Below are 17,610 nucleotides of genomic sequence, written 5' to 3'. Positions count from 1 at the left end.
TGTATCCAGGCTGATTTTGTCACTTATACTGGCTCTCATTGCATGAAGTTGGGACACAGTGTGAGGTGACACAAGATTTATCACTGAACAGGTGATGTTTACTGGTGGCAGTTACACTAATAACACTATTTTCAATCTACAAACAATTATTAAAGCCCAGGGATCTCCATTATTAAAATAATGGAGAACCCTGGGCTTCTGCAACCAACCTCAAGTGGAATAATTTGGAGCTGCAGTGTTTTGCACTTCTAGATTGGTTTTAGTGTTCTTTAAGACTTACTGTTTTGTGGGCCCAAAAGAAAAAAGGTATAGAAAAAATAAGTAAATCTCAATTTTTGCTATTTTTTTTAAAAAATGGCTCAATTACGGTAATATATAAAAACTTGCAGATCAACCTGAGTAGTGCATGGTTGTCTGTACCAAATGTCATGTCATTCCACCCTGTAGTTCTTGAGATATTTCAGTAAATACAATAAATGTGAACCTGACGGTTGTCTGGAGATCACAACAGTCATTATTATCTATGCTCTCTTCTCCTTTGTTGTTCTGAAATTCATGGTAATCCATCTATTAGTTGATAATTGAGTCTTGGCTCCAGCTGATGACTTACTGACTCTACTATCTCTCAGGCTACAGAGAACCTGCCTTTCTCTGGCAATGGAGGCTTTGAGAGAATAAGTTTCATATGAAAATTTATCTGCCAAGCCGGTCCATTAATGGCTGTCAGACTTGAACTCTTGGCTGTGTATAGAGTCTGCCAAGACATGAAAACATTTGACTTTCATCACCAATACAGTCTGTTTGTGGTCATTACACCAAAAAGGAGAGCTCAAAATGATCTGATGAAAGGGTTAACTGGAAGGTGGCAGCTTCATTACTTCTGTTTCAGGCTTGTCTTTTTTAATTTGTCCCACATGAATTATGCGAACGTTTTAAAGAGAACCAAATGATTTCTTTTCTTTCCACCATGCAAAAAATGATTGAGAAAAACCTTCTGTTTATCAACACTTTCAACAAGATCCATAGAAGTAAAATGATAAAGCATATATTGGTGATTAAATTTGACTAAAAAGTGAAGATATAAAATCAGGAAAATGCAAAGAATAATGCTAGTTTATTGTGAAGTTAAGGGGACTAAAACACAGCCATTTTCCACCTTTTAACACAGTCCCCTGTGGTCTAAATGAAACATCGTAGCTTGCTTTGGTTAAAATGTCAATCAATAATCAAAGGTGGAGGTGACCCTGTATAAACCTGCTATAAAAAGCCTTTCTAAGATTTTGGTGGTCCATTTCGGTGAGTGTCTCTTTAAATGAAAATAAGCTTCTGTTGCTCCGTCCCTCTCTTCCATAAGTCGGGCTACATGGACACAGCAGTGTGCCTGCATGGCTGTGGGTGGAGATTTATGGGTTCCTGTTCCAGATTCAGGGCAGATATTCAGGGCAGACTGTGTTTCACCTCAGGCAGAGATTGAATAAAATAAAGTCTGATTGACTGACAGTCATGACATTTTAAGAAGAGGTTTCCACTCTCAAAGCATACCCAGCATTATTTTACCTTAACGTAGGCTATCTTTTAAAAAAACTATCATGCTTTATTGATAACAGCTGTAACTAGCAATTGAATCCATCAATTTATTAAGAAAACATTTAGCACGGTAATATATAAAGTAAGAAGCTGGGTCTTTCTCTGGTAAACTTAGGCCCAACTGAGTCTGTTAAAGTTGCAAAATAACTCTTTTGCTTTTGGCTTCCAAGCTTTTTTGGATTACAGTTAGGTTGGGAGGATTTTTGGATTTTTCTACAATGCTTATCCTGTTGGGGGCTGGAGCCTATCCCAGCTTTTATTGGGCAGGATACAACCTGGACTGGTCATCAGTCGCAGGGCTGACATATAGAGACAGACATCCAGGCACATTCAGGCCAATTTAGAGTCTCCAGTTAACCTAACAAGCATGTCTTTCGTGGTGACCTGACCAGGAAGTGAACATGGAGCCATCTTGCTGTGAGGCAACAGTGCTAACCCGTGCACTGCCATGCATCAGTTTAATCCGGATCCCATTGATATCTGCACCAGAATTATGAGACGGTTAAACAAACTTTATATTTTAGTCCGTTCAGGCCCACATTTCCTGTCATACACTCTGGTTAACTGCAATGCAGCCACCTGCCACTAGATGCCACTGTAGTTGCTAATTACTTCTGCCTTCCTGCTAAAATGCTCTTTAATCAGATATTTAAAAATCCCAAACTGCTTTAGCAACAATAACATCACACAGGAAAAGGAACAGCTCTATAGATGTTTTCATATCTAGAAAATGGGGATTATGTTGTCCTGAGAATGTCCGAATATATTCACGTATAACTGAAGCGTTTGGTGATTAAACTCAGGAATTTGGATGTTAATTGGCAAAAAGGATCGATAGCCTGAGAAGCTAGTGCTGCCAACATTAGCCACATTTTGCAAACCAACGAAACATCATTATGGTATGGTATTTACTGTTGCAGAAACTGAGTGTGTTCACATGAGTTTGAACTAGTCGACTAAACACAATTATATTTTGTGTTCAATCAGACAGGGACATCGATGGCGGCCAATGGCTTCCAGCATGAGGCTGAAAGCTACTTGCAAAGCATTCTGGGACCACTTGCATGTTTACTAATCAGTCAACTGTTGTTTCTGTTTCATGGATGAGTTTCGCATTGAAGAAGAAAAGCTGTTTGAAAGTAAACTTTTCTTCTTCAATCTCCATGAAACAGAAACAACAGTTGACAGTAAAGATACCTTATGAAGCGCAGTTTATGCTGAAAAAGACTCCTCTATTTGGGTACCAGTTTGGCTCAGTTGCTCAGTACAGCATGTGCGCTCGTGCAGAGGCTGGAATTCTAGGTGTACTGGTCACAGGATCAAGACTCAATCGAAGCGCTGTTTGATTTATCTTGCCCCTCTCTCTCCCCTTATTTCCTGTCTCTCTTCAGCTGTCCTATAAAAATAAAAGCAATAAGTTCAAAAACAATCTTTACATACAAAAGACTCCCTAGAGGCCTGTAGCCAAGAGGGTAAGGCCAAGAGTCACGGTCAATCGCTGCACAATTTAGACGGATTCATAGATGCCGTACCATCACATACAACCTGACTTGTTTTTGCATCTAGCAGAATGGCCTCCAGCTTGCCGTTAAACAGAATTCTAGTTTGAGACACCTGGGCATACGTGCACCCTTAACACCAAGGAATATGCTCATGTCTTACTTTAGTCTGTAGTATCGACCCAGCTCTGCAAACTGCCTGGGTGCTGGACTTTTAACCGTGATATTACTGGGTGATATAAGAAGTCAAAAACAAGTGAACATCCATTTCCCGTGATCCTGACATAACAGCGCTAAATTATATAATCACAGTGAGAGCAGAACATGTGGACGATTATTTTCTGTTGCCAGATATTTCCAGTAAGTTCTTGGCACAACTCTGACATGGTATGTACTGTATGTACGCGATGTTTGCCAAGATATGAAAACTTTTTAAGCCAGGTCACATTCTGGGCAGGTCCTCACTAATATTTGCCTTTTTCTCAGACTGATTATTGTCTGGAGATCCACAAGCATGAAATGACAAAAACAAGCAGAGAAAAGCAAGCCATTTACAAAGATCACAAATAGACCAATGAGACTCCTTGGTCAGTGTAATCTCTGGGATCAAACTGGTTCCCACACCCCTGTAGTGGGGTCAGTCACTGCTGGATGACGTAGTCCTGAGGGCTCCACGTTCCCACGCTGCTCAGCATGTGAGATGGAGCCACTGGGGCTGTGGTGTAACTGAGCATGTACACAAAGAATCAAGGAGAAATAGAAGAAGACATGCATGCACATTAAAAACAATCTCCACATACCACCACAGGGAAATAACTCAAACATTTGGATAAAAAGACAGATGCTTCAGTCTGTATGTAATCCTCTGTGATGCAAACTGGCTCAAGGTTCTCTCTGTTCTCTCAAGATCACTGCAGCCGCCAGCCTGTTACCACTATGGTAATCCTCCAACAGAGCAGAGGGCATCACAACACTGCCATTGTGTCTGCTCAGATGTGACCTCAACTCTGAGATGGCATCGTCATCCGCACTGTCCTTCAAATCAACGCCATGGAAAACACATCCACACCCACACACAATTCTCTAAAGAACAATCACTTCTTTAACTTCTAAACTCCTGCAGATTAAAAGCAAAGCCTCTTCTTGTTTGGATCAAAAACAACCAATTAAAATACTCCGGTGTGTCATGTGTCTGCTCATCTGGTTTTAATAGAGTATGCATACCATTAATACCACAAGAATTTATTCTATTAATGGAAAGTTGCAGGATTAGTTTCAAGTCATAAAACATGTTCTTCTTATTTCTGCCTTAAAACAAACCACTGCTCATGAGATTTCACTTTCACAGACAAATATCCAGCATTTAAAAAGTCATGAGACTGTTAATGGAGTTCAGAGGGGTACCCCCTTGCCAATCTAACAAGGGGCTGACACAGAGAGACAAAGCACCATGCACATTCACAACAATGGGCAATTTAGAGTCACCTGGAGAGACTCTATGAGACCCTATGTGTATGCATAGTCAGAAAAACCCAGAGAATGATTGAGGTTGTGATTTATTGATGGTATCAATGCATGCATGAATCCAAGTTAACAGTTACCTCATTTTGGTGCTGAAAGGAGTATTTTTCAGTACTGGGCTATTATTCTTGGCACTTTTTAACCCCTTTTCATCTCAGTTTCCACCCACTTTTTCACCTTTTATCCAGTTTTGCCACGTGTTGCTCATTTCTGCCACCTATTTTTGCTACTTTTTAATCCCTGCCACCCATTTTTGCCACTTTTAACTGCTTTTCACTGTTTTCCCACCCATTTTTTGATGCTTTTATACCTTTCTTAATACATTTTTGATGCTTGTATCCCATTTTGCTTCTGTGAACCAATTCTTTTTGGTACGTTTTAACTGTTTTTCACCATTTTTCCCCACCCATTTTTGCCCCCTTTACATTTTTAGCCCATTTTTGCTGCTGCTATCCCATTTTTTTTTTTTTAACCACAAACCCATTTTTGCCAACCCTTTTTCACAATCATTAATTTGTCCCTCAAAGTTCCTTCATTCACTTGCATCTTGACATATGTTCACATCATGACTTATCCATATTGTTTTACATTGCCAATAACAATATAATCCTGTTTTGTAAGAAAAAGATGTTTACATTTTTTAAAAGTCTATACTGTCCTACAATATAATTTAAAAAATCATTTGATAAGAGTGGCTATTATTCAGGTTTGAAATAAAATATTAACTCAACAAAGGACCATGATTTTCCTCGCCTCCATAAGCCCCCCATTTGGCTGGGCCCCAGAAAGTCCTCCCCTTTATCCCCCCTTATGGGCGGCCTTGTGCACAGGGAAAACACGCAAACTCAGGAGGCCCTGCCATCCAGGATTTGACGCATTAACCTTCTTGCTGTGCAGCAACAGTGCTAACCCCCATCCAGAGAATATAATGCAAACCACTGCAGGAAACAGAGACAGAAAGCTGCTGCTATTTCTCCACCGTCTGATTTGTTCTGTAAGTTTCTTAGGGAGCAGGAAGGATTTCAACAGGAGTCTAAAAAAAGGACTGTAAACAGTGACCTCTCAAGATAATCAGTCTTTGCAAAATCTTTTCTGAAATATCTTTTCAGGGAGTCAGAAACTGGAGTTGAGTCAGTACAAAAGTTTAAGGGTTATCCAAGGAATTAGTTACAAAACAAACTATTTCGGTTTTATTGACTTCAATGTACCAGCTTGCAAAATGGGAAGAAAGAACTCTATTGATAAAGCACTGCACTCAGACTCATGATGAACATTTCTAAATTACCAACCAGTGACACTGCGTATGATATCCTATGCAGTATTCCTCTTTGAAAACAGCAGGCACAAACATTCACAATATTTGACACGGCCACCTCTGAGTGTAGGCAAACTACCAGCCACCTGCTGTGATATAAGATAGTCATGCTTATGAAGCCTGGAGGCAGATGTAAGGTTATTACTTTTGTCAGTTTCAAGTTATTTCAGTGACCTCTGTGGGTTTTTCTTCTTTTAACAGAAGGGTACCAGCACTTGTTTACCTGCACAACCTGACCACAACCTGATACTGAAACTCACTTGCCTGCCTCTAATGCAAACAACAGCCAATACAACAAGGAATGGCACATGTGTAAATCTGCCTATATCAGTCCATCTTCACAAACTGAGTGACTGTGTAAGAAGGAGACTAGTGAGAGAGGTTACCAAGACACCTATGACTACTCTGAAGGAGTTACAAGCTTCAGCAGCTAAGATGGGAAAGGCTCTGCATACAACAGCTCCACTAGAGTTTACTAAAAGGCATGTGGGAGACTCCATGGTCAAGTGGAATAAAGTTCTTCCATCTGGTGAGACCAAAATGATGCTTTATGACCATCAGAAAAGACACTATGTTTGGGGGACACCGAACATTGCGCATCACCACATACACACCATTCCCACTGTGAAGCACGGTGGGGGCAGCATCATGCTATGGGGATGCTTCTCAGCAGCGTATGTACATGTGTTTGTTGCTGAACATAGAGCATGTTGGTTGTGTTATCTATTTGGGGTATGTTTATTATGTTTTTTTGCTTATCTGTCTGCCCCTTTTGGGAATGGTGAAGTACTTTGTAACTGTGTGTTTTAAAAAGTGCTATATAAATAAAGTTATTATTATTATCATTATCAAATACTGACTTAAGGGGCTGAAAATGTATGCAATTACTTATTTCACATGACATATTTCTATTTGATTGACATGACTTTGCAGAAATCTGTTTTCACTTTGACAATAAAGGGGTTTTTTTTGTATGTTTTGTTGTCAAAAAATCCAAATTATATTGACCATGATTCATTTATAAAATCAGTAAAAGTGTAAAACATCCAGGGGGGTGAATACTTTTTATAGGCACTCTAAATCTGCCCACATCCTTGCATATTTTATACTTCTGATCATGTCTACTCAGCATTCTTGTACATCTTGCAACCACACTATCATGGACTTTTATACATATGCATGTATGTATTAGAAAAAACTTAAGAAGAGCTTCTACATATTCTAACCTTAATATTCTACGTTGTTTTATACTAGTCAAATTCCTTATTGCATAAGTGTGCTTGGCCAATAGAACTGATTCTAATGTTAATGTTGATATTTCATTCTAAGATGCCAAAGATCATCTGGCAAAGGGGCTACAGATGAAAGTTAGAGCATCTACATTTGCCTAAATGTTGATTAACATACACTGGCTCTTTATAAATGAATAAATAAATAATAAATGACTCCAAGTACTTGGATAAACATGACAATTATAATTTTAAAATCGCTGTTCTTTGCTGGTTGCTGCTTCGGTGCAAAATTTCTATGAAAATAAACAGATACGTAGTCAACAAGCACCTTGCTCTAATGCTCTATATCAACATTAATGTGACCTGGCAGGAATGGCAAAAAAAAAAAAAAACTTCCTTTTTCCTTATTATGTAATTTGGCTCACATTACGTTTCCTATTAAACTTATTTGCTGTTGGAAATTTACTGCGCATGATCACATTTCTAGGAAGCATGGCTGCAGGAACAGACCATAAAATAAAACACTGAGAAAAAGTCAAATTTAACCCTTTACTTACAGAATAAATTTGTGCAGAAACCAGTAAACCTACAGGGCATGCAGGTGAACGGTACATGTTCAACGACTGTGGTCAATATTGTGTTATAGATAATAGAAATAATCCTCACATAGCCAAGTGTATCATCTTGATATGATGTGAAGTCAAACACTCTGACTGTAAACATGAGCAGCTTTCATGCTAAAGAAAGTGCACATCACCACGTGCATGCTCCATCATTAAAGGGACCATGTTCATCTAGAATATCATCACACTTACCTTCATCAGCCTCATCCTGCCACTCTCGCTCCTCTCCAGGCTCCTTGTCTTCAGGGACGAGCTCCTGACCACCGGCACCGGCAGCACCTCTTCCTCCCCGCACCAGTCCGAACTCAGGACGCAACCCATATAGGTGGACGTCTCCTGGACTCTGGATGCTGTTTTGTCCTCCTCTCCCTCCTCCTCTTTCCCTCTCGCTCCTCTAAACTGTCTCCAGCTCGTTCTCCTGGGCAGCTGTTTTTGTCAGCTGGAGAGGAGGAGAGGGAGGCCCTTCCCCTTTTCCTGGCTCTTGTTCAGGCCGGTTACAGGGACAGAGGGAAGGATACACTCTGCATGCTTGCCCTGCCACCACCACCCCCCCACCCCCCCCTTTCTACATACACCCTTTAAAAACACCTCTCTCTCTGAGTCAGCCCAGTCACATGTGGACTCCCCATTTTTCTGCCTCCACCCCCTCTCGCTAATCTTCTTTGTTTCAGACACCCAAACTTTCTGAGGCTCCCTACTTCACTTCTCTACATCTGAAACTCTTGGCATCCTCATTCTATAGATTCAAAGGCTACTCTTCCTATCCATTTAGCTTTATTTCTCCCTCTGTCTGCTCTTTTTCTCTATAAAATCTTACCATCCCATCTGTCCCTTCCTCCTTCTCCTTCTGCTTCTCCTCCTCTACCTCACTCCTACACACAATCACCTCTCTGTTCTCACCCCCACCCCTCTCTCCTCCTCGTCAGCTTCCTGCTCCCAGATACAGGCCGTCTCTCCTTGGCTCGGGGGAAACACATGGCCGATATTGTCTAGAAAACAACCAAGAAAACCAAACAGTGACGGCAGCTGATGGGATGCAGGGTGAAGCAGTGATTCAGAGAGAACTGAGCCTGAGTCTTCCCTTGTTTACAATGCTAAAGCCTGTGTGTTGTATACAAGGAACAAGGTCTCTGTCTGTGCAGAAGCCTTACCTAACGTATAACAAAGGATGGGAGAAGCTAAATGAAGGAATGTCAGATGGATTCTTGATTTCTGCCTGGATACTGAGGGAAATTTCAAGCACAAAGACGCCCTGTGTGTTTTTAATATTCTGTGACAAAGGGGGAAAATTATTAACTTTGCACGTGTTTTTATTCCTCACAGTCTCTTTGCTGTTGTTTATTTCTTCTCCCTTGGGTGTTTTGGCTGCAACGCAAAAGCTCACAAGGCTTGGAAGAGTGAGAGCGTACCCCTTAAAAGGCAAATTCTTGATGCGCCTCCAAAAGCCACCTCCCCTTCGTTGTATTTACCCTCCACATTCCCCCTTTCTTCTCATTTGTTTTCTTCGTTCTTTCTTTTCTTTTTCTCTCCTTCCTTTATTTTTTCTCTCCAGACAGAAAAACCAGGCACAATGCCGATTTGTTTTTGCAGGCTCTTTGCCCTAGACAAGCCTTCCAGGTGTCCTTCCTTTCCGCCCTTCCTGCGACCTACCATCAATCAATCCATCCATCCATCCATCCATCCATCCATCCATCCATCCCCCATTCCTGTTTCTCTTGGGCCCCTTTCCAGTGGACCCCAGCCCCTCCTCTAGCTTTGCCCATTCCCTCCCCTCCATGTATGTCTTTCAGGCATGGACTCAGACATGAGCTCAGGCTGCAGACTGTTTACAACAAGCCCCCCTCCTGGTTTTACATGCCGTGAAATTAACTCCTTCTAATTAAGTCAAGTCCTGTGATGCAGAGCGTCAGCTCTCAAAAACAAGAGGAAAAAGCAATAAAAGATGGAAATGTTAGTTACTGTATATCACTACAGGGCAAGATGTATTTATCAAGAATTCAAAACCTGAAGTATTTAGTGTCAAGGAACCAGTTAAATGCAGACTATTTAACTCTGCCACCAGAGGGCTCTCAATCAAAACAATACCAAAAGATGACATTGAGGGCATCCATTCCCCTGTAAACTAACACTTGTAAACCCCTTATTCCAGTGAAAGAAACCAAATGATGTTAAAGTACATGCCATCCCACTGCTATCATACATTATGGTTTATTACTGGTACTGAGGCCAGCTGGTGTTAGTATTAGAAAGCAGTATCAACACAAACACAGAAGCCCTGATGTACCAGTTCAACTGGTCTTGAATTAACTGGTGATAATCCAAACTGATGTTCAACTGAGCCTGAAAAAGTGTATTTTGCATGGTATGTGACCTTTAATGACATACACGGTTATATTATATTTAGGTATATTTTAAATACAACAAATATGTCCTGAAGCAAACTGTTACCACAACAGAAGTGATCAACAAAGACATATCAGCATATTGGAAAACTAAGCCTTCTGTATTATATTGGAAACAAAACAAATCTTGTACATAGCCAACAAAGTTTTCCCATCTTTTTCTGTCATTATTTAAGATGGTTTTATCTCACCTCTAGATAATAAGAATCTGAATAATATATGACAACTATTTGATGGTTCTGGCCTCATAGGTTTAAAATAATCGCATTTGTCCAGATATAAGAAAAATATGGAAGTTATTTTCTCAGTAAGTGACAATGGTTGTAATTCTGCTTATTGTCTCCTATGTTTGAACATTTCTTTTTTTTTATTTCCAGACTGACCATGAATGTTGCTTACCTTTCACTGGCCAGAAGGTGGAAAAAGCCAACTTCCTGTTCTCACTTCTAAAGAGAAAAGACAGGATCAGTCTTAAATGTGCTTAAAAGGCATCCAATGACATTGCAACCACCTCTGAATTCAGTTTTTACACCAGAATACAGCATCATGTGCTAAAATTGAACTTGAAGAAGACAATGTAAACTAGCAGAGATTAATATGGTGTATTTCTACTTAAATCAAATACCATTCTTTCTGGATGTAATGATATTGCACATCAGATGAAAAAATTACTGCTTTACCCATTGATGTGAAATAATGCACTGCTTTTGTTCTCTCCTGCTCTGTGGAGCTGGTTTGAGATAAAACTTTAAAAATCCCTTTATGACTTTGACAATGCAGGTTTGTTCTTGTTGATGTTAACCTGATAGATTTTGCTGTGGTATCTTCTGAACATTCAGTTTCTCAGAAACACTGAAAAAAAACACAGAAACAGCAGAGATTCGATTATTAAGATGATTAGGGACAAAAAGCTTGATGTAAGATAGTGCTCTAAGATTGGAAACTACCCTGTAACATTTTCTAATAATGTATTTACATGAATAAGTATATAAAGGCTTTCAGGCATTTTTTCACTAAGACTTTATACTCCGAGAGAAATTCTACTTTTAAGAAAACTAAAGAGACAGATAAGAGATTGTGTTCAGATTGAACCATGAATCACTCATCTGATATGAAGATCAAATTTTAATCTGATCATAAAATATTCTTCTGAAAGAGACTAAAAGCACAACAAGAAACTGAGCCTACTCTAGTATGATGTGGCTACCTTCTGTTGCAGCATACTTGGCTCATGTTTGGACTCTTGGCAGAAACAACTTTGCGTCTGGATCAGTGAAGATTAATGACAGATCTGTGGAAGAGGGAGCATTTGATAAGGAGGAGAGTGAAACGGGAGAGAAGAGAGAGGATCTTTAAGAAGAGATGAGAAAGACAAGATAAACACAGGCCAAATATGGAGAGAAAGAGAGGCGGTTGTAATCAGAAGAAACAAACAGTGAAGAAACAAAGGAGCACTGAAATAGACACAGTAATGATGATGTCAGGGATGACTCTACCCCTGCTTGAGGCTGTGTCAGGGACACTTTTCACACAAGATGTATTTCACGTCGTTTCTTGAGGACTTCCATCATCTACAATGGTCCCTGTATGTTAAACATCCCAGTCTCAGCCTCTTTTTGGCTCCTCTGCTGCGTTCAAGAATCTGTTTTTATGGGTCCACCGCAGCATAAATTCATCGCTGTTTGGCCACAGGCTGAGGACGTCCATGCCAAGGGTGTGTGCAGCGGTTAGACTCACCAGTCATCAAGTATGAGACGCACAGGGTCGAAAGGACAGCAAAACTATTTCAGAGTCTCAGGCAGACTTTGTAAACCAGTATCAGAGCTGGGTCAGTGTAGGACTCAGTCTGCCCCCTAGTGGCTAACTTACCATATGTAGAAAAGGCCACAGCTGTGTAGCTGTCACAACATGCAGGTGCATCTAAACAAACAGAATATCAGGACAAGGTTTGGGGTTTTTTTCCTGTGATGTAATTAAAGAAGTTAAACTTCCTTTTATTCTACATTTATATCATCCAAAGTGAAATATTCCAAGACTTTTTTGTTTTAATGTCTATCTCTACGACTTACAGCTCACAATCAAAAATCCCAGAAATGTTAACCTTCTGGAGAATTGTGCTTATTTATGCACTTAGTACTTGGTCAGAGCTCCATTTGCATAAATTACTGCATCAAAGTGACCTGGCATAGAACCAATCAGTCTGTGGCACTGCTGGGATTTTATGAAGCCCAGCTTGCTCTGAGAGCAGGCTTTAGCTTGTGTATATTTTTTGAGTCTTGTGTCACTCATCTTCCTCTTGACATTTCCCCACAGAGATTCTCCAGGGGCTTCAGGTAAGGCCAGTTGGCTGGCTAATGCTATGGTCCGTAAACCAGTTTCTGGTAGTTTTGGCTTCCCTGTGGGCAGGTGCCAAGTCCTGCTGGAAAAGGAAATTAGTATCTCCATAAAGGTTCTCAGCAGATGGAAGCATAAAGTAATCTAAAATCTCCTGGTAGAAGGATGACAGCGTTGACTCTGGACTTGATAAGGCACAGTGGACCAACAGCACCTCAAACCATCACTGACTATGGAAACTGAAAACACTAGATTCAAGCACCTTGGATTCTGTGCCTGTCTGATCTTCTTCCAGACTCTGGGACCTTGATTTCCAGATTAAATTTAAAAATTGACTCTCATCTGTAAAAAGGACTTTTGACCACTGAGCAATGGTCCAGATATTTTTCTCCCTAGCCCAGGCGAGACACCTATTTTGTCTGTGGTTCAGAATTGGAGACACAACACTTGTAGCCCATTTCCTGGACCTGTCTGTGTGGTTGATCTAGATCCACTGACCCCCCCATAAGCTCTTGAAGCGGCTTTGTTTGTCAATCCTCTGAAGGCTGTGCTCATCTCTGATGTTTGTGCACCTTTTCTTACCACACTTTTCCCTTCAAGTCTACTCTATGAATATCTGTGGATACAGCCTCTGAGAACAGCCTGACCTTTCAGCAGTGACCTTGTGTGGCTTACCCTCCTCATGATGGGTGCCAATGATTGTCCTCTGGACAATAGTCAAGTCAGCAGTCTTCCCCATGATTGTGGTTGTGTGCACTGACCCAAAGTGAGGGAATACAGGCTTTGCAAAATAGACTTTTCCACAATATTCTAATATATTTTAATAGAAGATTTTTTTATATTTTTGTGAGCTGTAAGCCGTAATCAACAAGTTTAAAACAAAACAAGTCTGGAAATGTTTCACTGTGGATGAATGGAATCTAAAATTTGTGGGAGTTTCACTTTTTTCTAATCAAATCACAGGAGAAAAAAAAGAACTTTTCCATGATATTCTTCTGATGTACTTTTTCTGATATATTTTCTGATGTACCTGTGTAACAGATCTGTGACCCGTGTTTACATGTTTGATCTATAACATGATTGTCTGCAGTTTTATGCAGATATCTGCTCACAAACACAATTAGTTCTTCATAAGAATCCTGTCGATGGGAGTTGGTCTGTCATCAGTGCATTGATGTGCATGGAGTATTTTACCTGTATAATCCAGAGCCTGCTGACGTGTGATTGGTCAATACAGCTCAGCCTAAAAATGAACTGCATATAATAAAAAAAACATGTAATATATTGAAAATCACTATCTTTGTGTATATATTCTACATTTTTATGTAAACTCTATAAATAGAGATTTTCTCGGAGCAGATGTTTTTTAGGATTACCAAATCTTGATAACTGGGATTTTGTAAGACTTCACATCACATATTGCGTCCACAGAGGAGGTTCTGAAAGATTCTAATAGTTGCTTTACTTTACTTTACAGTACGATACATTAAATATTTAAAGGTTGAAAATTCCTTTAGGTACAAAAAAGATCTGAAACATGTTCACTAAAGTCTCCCAATATCAAAAAATGTCAAAATAAAAAATCTTTAGATGTTCTGCCTATCCTGTAACCCAGTCTGTTTCCAGCCCTCTGCAGGGACACAGATGATCCTCAATATCTGGATAAGAGTAATTATAATCTGATACTCCAAAGTTGTGAACAACAGAATCTGAGGGTTTATCTGGATTTTATTCACTAATCTTTCTCTGCAGCAACCGGATTTACAGATTTAATCCGATCTGAAAGCTCGAATCCCCTTGGATTATCTGTGAACAGCCAGGCCTGGAAGTCAGAGGATCTCTTTGAGAGATAAATTTCTCATGTAGGAGACATTTTGGAATTTTCCCATCTTCAGTAGAAACTATGTACTAAAGCTGTCAAAGACAGACTATATGCTTACGTCTGAAGATACTGAGATGGACTGGCACATACTTGTTTAGAATCTTTTCAAGGATTATCTGCATCAAAAAAGTAAAAGCCATTTAATATGCCAGTCTTATGACTATAATCAGTACTCACCAAATGTTGCACAAAATAAACCTGGACCAGAGGGGGTTTAGGGACTAAAAGCAGATGAACCAGCAGAATTTCTGGGAACAGTAAAAAGTTATGGGATAAAGTCAGACAGGATGGAAATATCACACCTGGGTTGTTCTTTGTGGCACTTGGCCATGTCAGCACCAAACTCTCATAAAAAGGAAAGAACACAGTGTTCATTTTAACTGTAGGAAAAAATAAAACAATTCCAGCTAGGAAAGGAGAAGGAGCGCTATCTCAAAACAAACAAACAAACAAAAAAACAAATCTGGGGAAATCCCAGATCCTACAGACTTTTTGACACATCAGCGAGGTCAGGTATATTTATCTTCCTTTTTGAATTTGACGTCAGACTTGACACGGAGCACGCAACAAATACAAAAGCCGGAAACAGAGTGTCTGGGTGTGAAGGGTTTCCAGCTTAGTCAGCATGGAAAATATGGAAGGAAGCTGAATTAAAAGTTAAGCAGGGCTACATGTGTCATATCCTCATCAGTCCCTTTTTCCTACTGTAGAAATCAAAGAGTCCTGTATGCAGGGGGCCCAGCATGTAATACCCTCCAGTACAATAGTATTCTAAAAAATAATATTCTTCAGTATTTTATTGTTTCCTGGTTTTAAACTGTCAAAAAGTCATCTTGACACCTGTAATAAATTCAAATATCATTGTCATTTTATTACATAAAAAATAACAGATAATGATTGTACCTATAGGCAATGCTGAGAGATATATGAGAAAGCAAATACAGATAATGTGATGTCTATCAAAAATCTGTATTAAACACCTTTGTATTCTGCACACAAATGGACAGACTATAAGATACCAAGCATGCTGAGGCTACAAGCAGCTTCTAATGATGCATTATGGATTTTACCAAAGAGATCAAGATGGTGCAGAACAAGTGAAAAGTTTGTAACTGCTGGAGCTGTCTCAAGAAATATTATGAATAAATGTTTTTATTTAATTCTCCCAGAAATAAAATAATTTTGGCCCTGACTAACATCCGATACAGTGATGTTGGATACATGTCACAGTTATGGTATTTGTAGATATTTGTACAGATGCCTCTTTTAAGTCTAAACTTATTTATATAGTTTTTCATTTACTCTACTTAAAATACAAATTTTCATTTAAAGGCGTAGTGTGTTATATTTAGCCTAGTAGCATTTAACGGAACAAGCTTGGTAAAAAAATAAAAAAAAAATTAAACATAATATTCTTTAATATAAAAAAATGTTTTATTCGTATTGACTTAAAATGAGCCTTTCATTCATACCTGCCATGCTTGATTTTGCATCTTTTCAGTAGTACGACAGAAGAGATCAAATAATAGATACCAGTATTTTTAAAGTCCATTGGTTGACACCAGTACCGTCAGAAGTGAGCATCACAATCTAGAAACTGACTGAGATTTTGCAAATATTCCACAATTTACACACTGCACCTCTAATTTTCAGTATACTGTCTTTCTTGGGTTTTTTTTTCTCTTAAATCTGGACGGCAGGTTTGTAATGTTGTTTGAATTGAATTGATTTCTTTTTTCATTTTTTATCTTTAGTTTCCTGAAATTACAAATAGCTTTATGGTTGCGTCCCATTTTAAGGGCTTCATCCTTTTTAAAATCTTCCCAAAACAAAAATTCCCTGAGTGTATCAAAGTGTTTGTGCAATCAAAAGATACTGTAGCTTTCAGTTTGGTTGATGTCTTTTCAACAAGCTTAAATCACTGAAACAAATTGTCGGACTGGACATTTAAGGTTGTTTGACAATTACAAGAGATTTGTTAGAGTATCTCAATCACTCTTTCAAAACTTTTATTATTTCCAGTATTGCAATAAATCCACTTCAACTTTGCTTGAGAAAAGGATCTTCAAAGGTAAAGCCGTATCAGACTTTTCTTTAAAGTCTACACATTGTATTTGCATACAAAAATTAGTACAACTGTGCAAAAAAGTGCAAAATTACTGTAACCAACATGTAAATATGCAGTTTTTTCAGTTGGAAAATCAATGCATGTTGGCTCATACTAACATGTCTTTACTGATTTTGACTCTGCATTCTCCTTTAGTGGCATTTGGAAAGCACATGATGCAGAAACGGTCTACAAACCAAAGGGGGGAAATGTTTAATATAATAAAGTATAATAGCTTTGAAAATATAAGCTACATGTTGATTTCAGGTATTCAAGATGTTACTTTCAGAAAAAGTTGACTTAATAGGTTTAGCTGTTGGTACAAGATAACTCGGGTTTAAGTTTGTTTATCTTTAGTTTTTTGAAATTATGAGATCTGTATGGTTGTAAAAGTGATTTTATTGTTCTTTAAAAATGTTCACAAATTACCAATACATATTCCCTATATGCATGTACTTGTTTGGCAATAATTCAGAGAACAGTATAGCTTTAGTTTGATAGTTGTATTTTTCAGAAAGATTTAATCTCCTAAACAAATTGTCAGATTGGAGATAAAAACTTGTTTGACAATTAAAAAGATTTGTCGAATCCTCCCTCAAAATCTTACAACAGAAAACGGTTTCATAAATTGCAGTAATAACAATTTCTTCATCTACAGACTTTACAATAATGTAATAAATTCACTTGAACTTTGCGCAAAGAAAAGGATCTTCAAAACATGATCCAGCTGTTTCAAACTGGATCCCACACTGTACATCTTGGGAGTAGCCTATCTGTATACAGAATGTGTTAAGTGCATACAGATTGTGCAGCCTCATACTTACATGTTTTTGCTGGTGTGGCTCTGGAGTCTCCACTTGAGGCACTTTGAAAGTGCATTATTCGGAGAGGGTCTCTATGCTTTGGTTTGCTGTGAAGTTAGATCAAAAGGAGGAAATCACTCTTACAACAAAGTTAAATTAATATTTAACTATATAAAGTATATGCTGGTTTTAGGTATTAACGATCTTACTTTCAGAAAGGCTCAATTTTAATGTTTAGTTGACCGTGAAAGCTAACCAGGTAGCATTTTTGAAGTCTTACAGTTTGTGTTTTTCTGCAGCTAGGT

At 38.8% G+C, this 17,610-nt stretch overlaps 1 protein-coding gene and 1 long non-coding RNA gene across 4 annotated transcripts in view; both read right to left on the bottom strand.

Moving 5' to 3' along the window:
• Positions 1 to 8,306, bottom strand: part of tns2a (tensin 2a) — a 103,771-nt gene extending 95,465 nt beyond the window's left edge. For all 3 annotated transcript variants that reach the window (XM_041799787.1, XM_041799788.1, XM_041799789.1), the window contains exon 1: positions 7,970 to 8,306. In XM_041799787.1, the coding sequence (XP_041655721.1) occupies positions 7,970 to 8,098 (129 nt within the window). In that variant the 5' untranslated portion in view covers positions 8,099 to 8,306. The remainder of the gene's footprint in view (positions 1 to 7,969) is intronic.
• A 2,567-nt stretch (positions 8,307 to 10,873) lies between these two features.
• On the bottom strand, positions 10,874 to 17,412 carry LOC121518205. Its single transcript, XR_005992630.1, has 4 exons — positions 17,327 to 17,412; positions 14,573 to 14,643; positions 11,387 to 11,470; positions 10,874 to 11,031 (listed from the first exon to the last, which is right to left on the bottom strand). It is a non-coding gene; the product is annotated as an uncharacterized LOC121518205 (long non-coding RNA).
• Positions 17,413 to 17,610: the final 198 nt, after the last annotated feature.

This window comes from Cheilinus undulatus, linkage group 11 (genome assembly GCF_018320785.1).
Source record: "Cheilinus undulatus linkage group 11, ASM1832078v1, whole genome shotgun sequence".
Classification (NCBI taxonomy): domain Eukaryota; kingdom Metazoa; phylum Chordata; class Actinopteri; order Labriformes; family Labridae; genus Cheilinus; species Cheilinus undulatus.
Note: the sequence above shows the minus strand (reverse complement) of the source record. Positions and strands in the feature narration are given on the sequence as shown.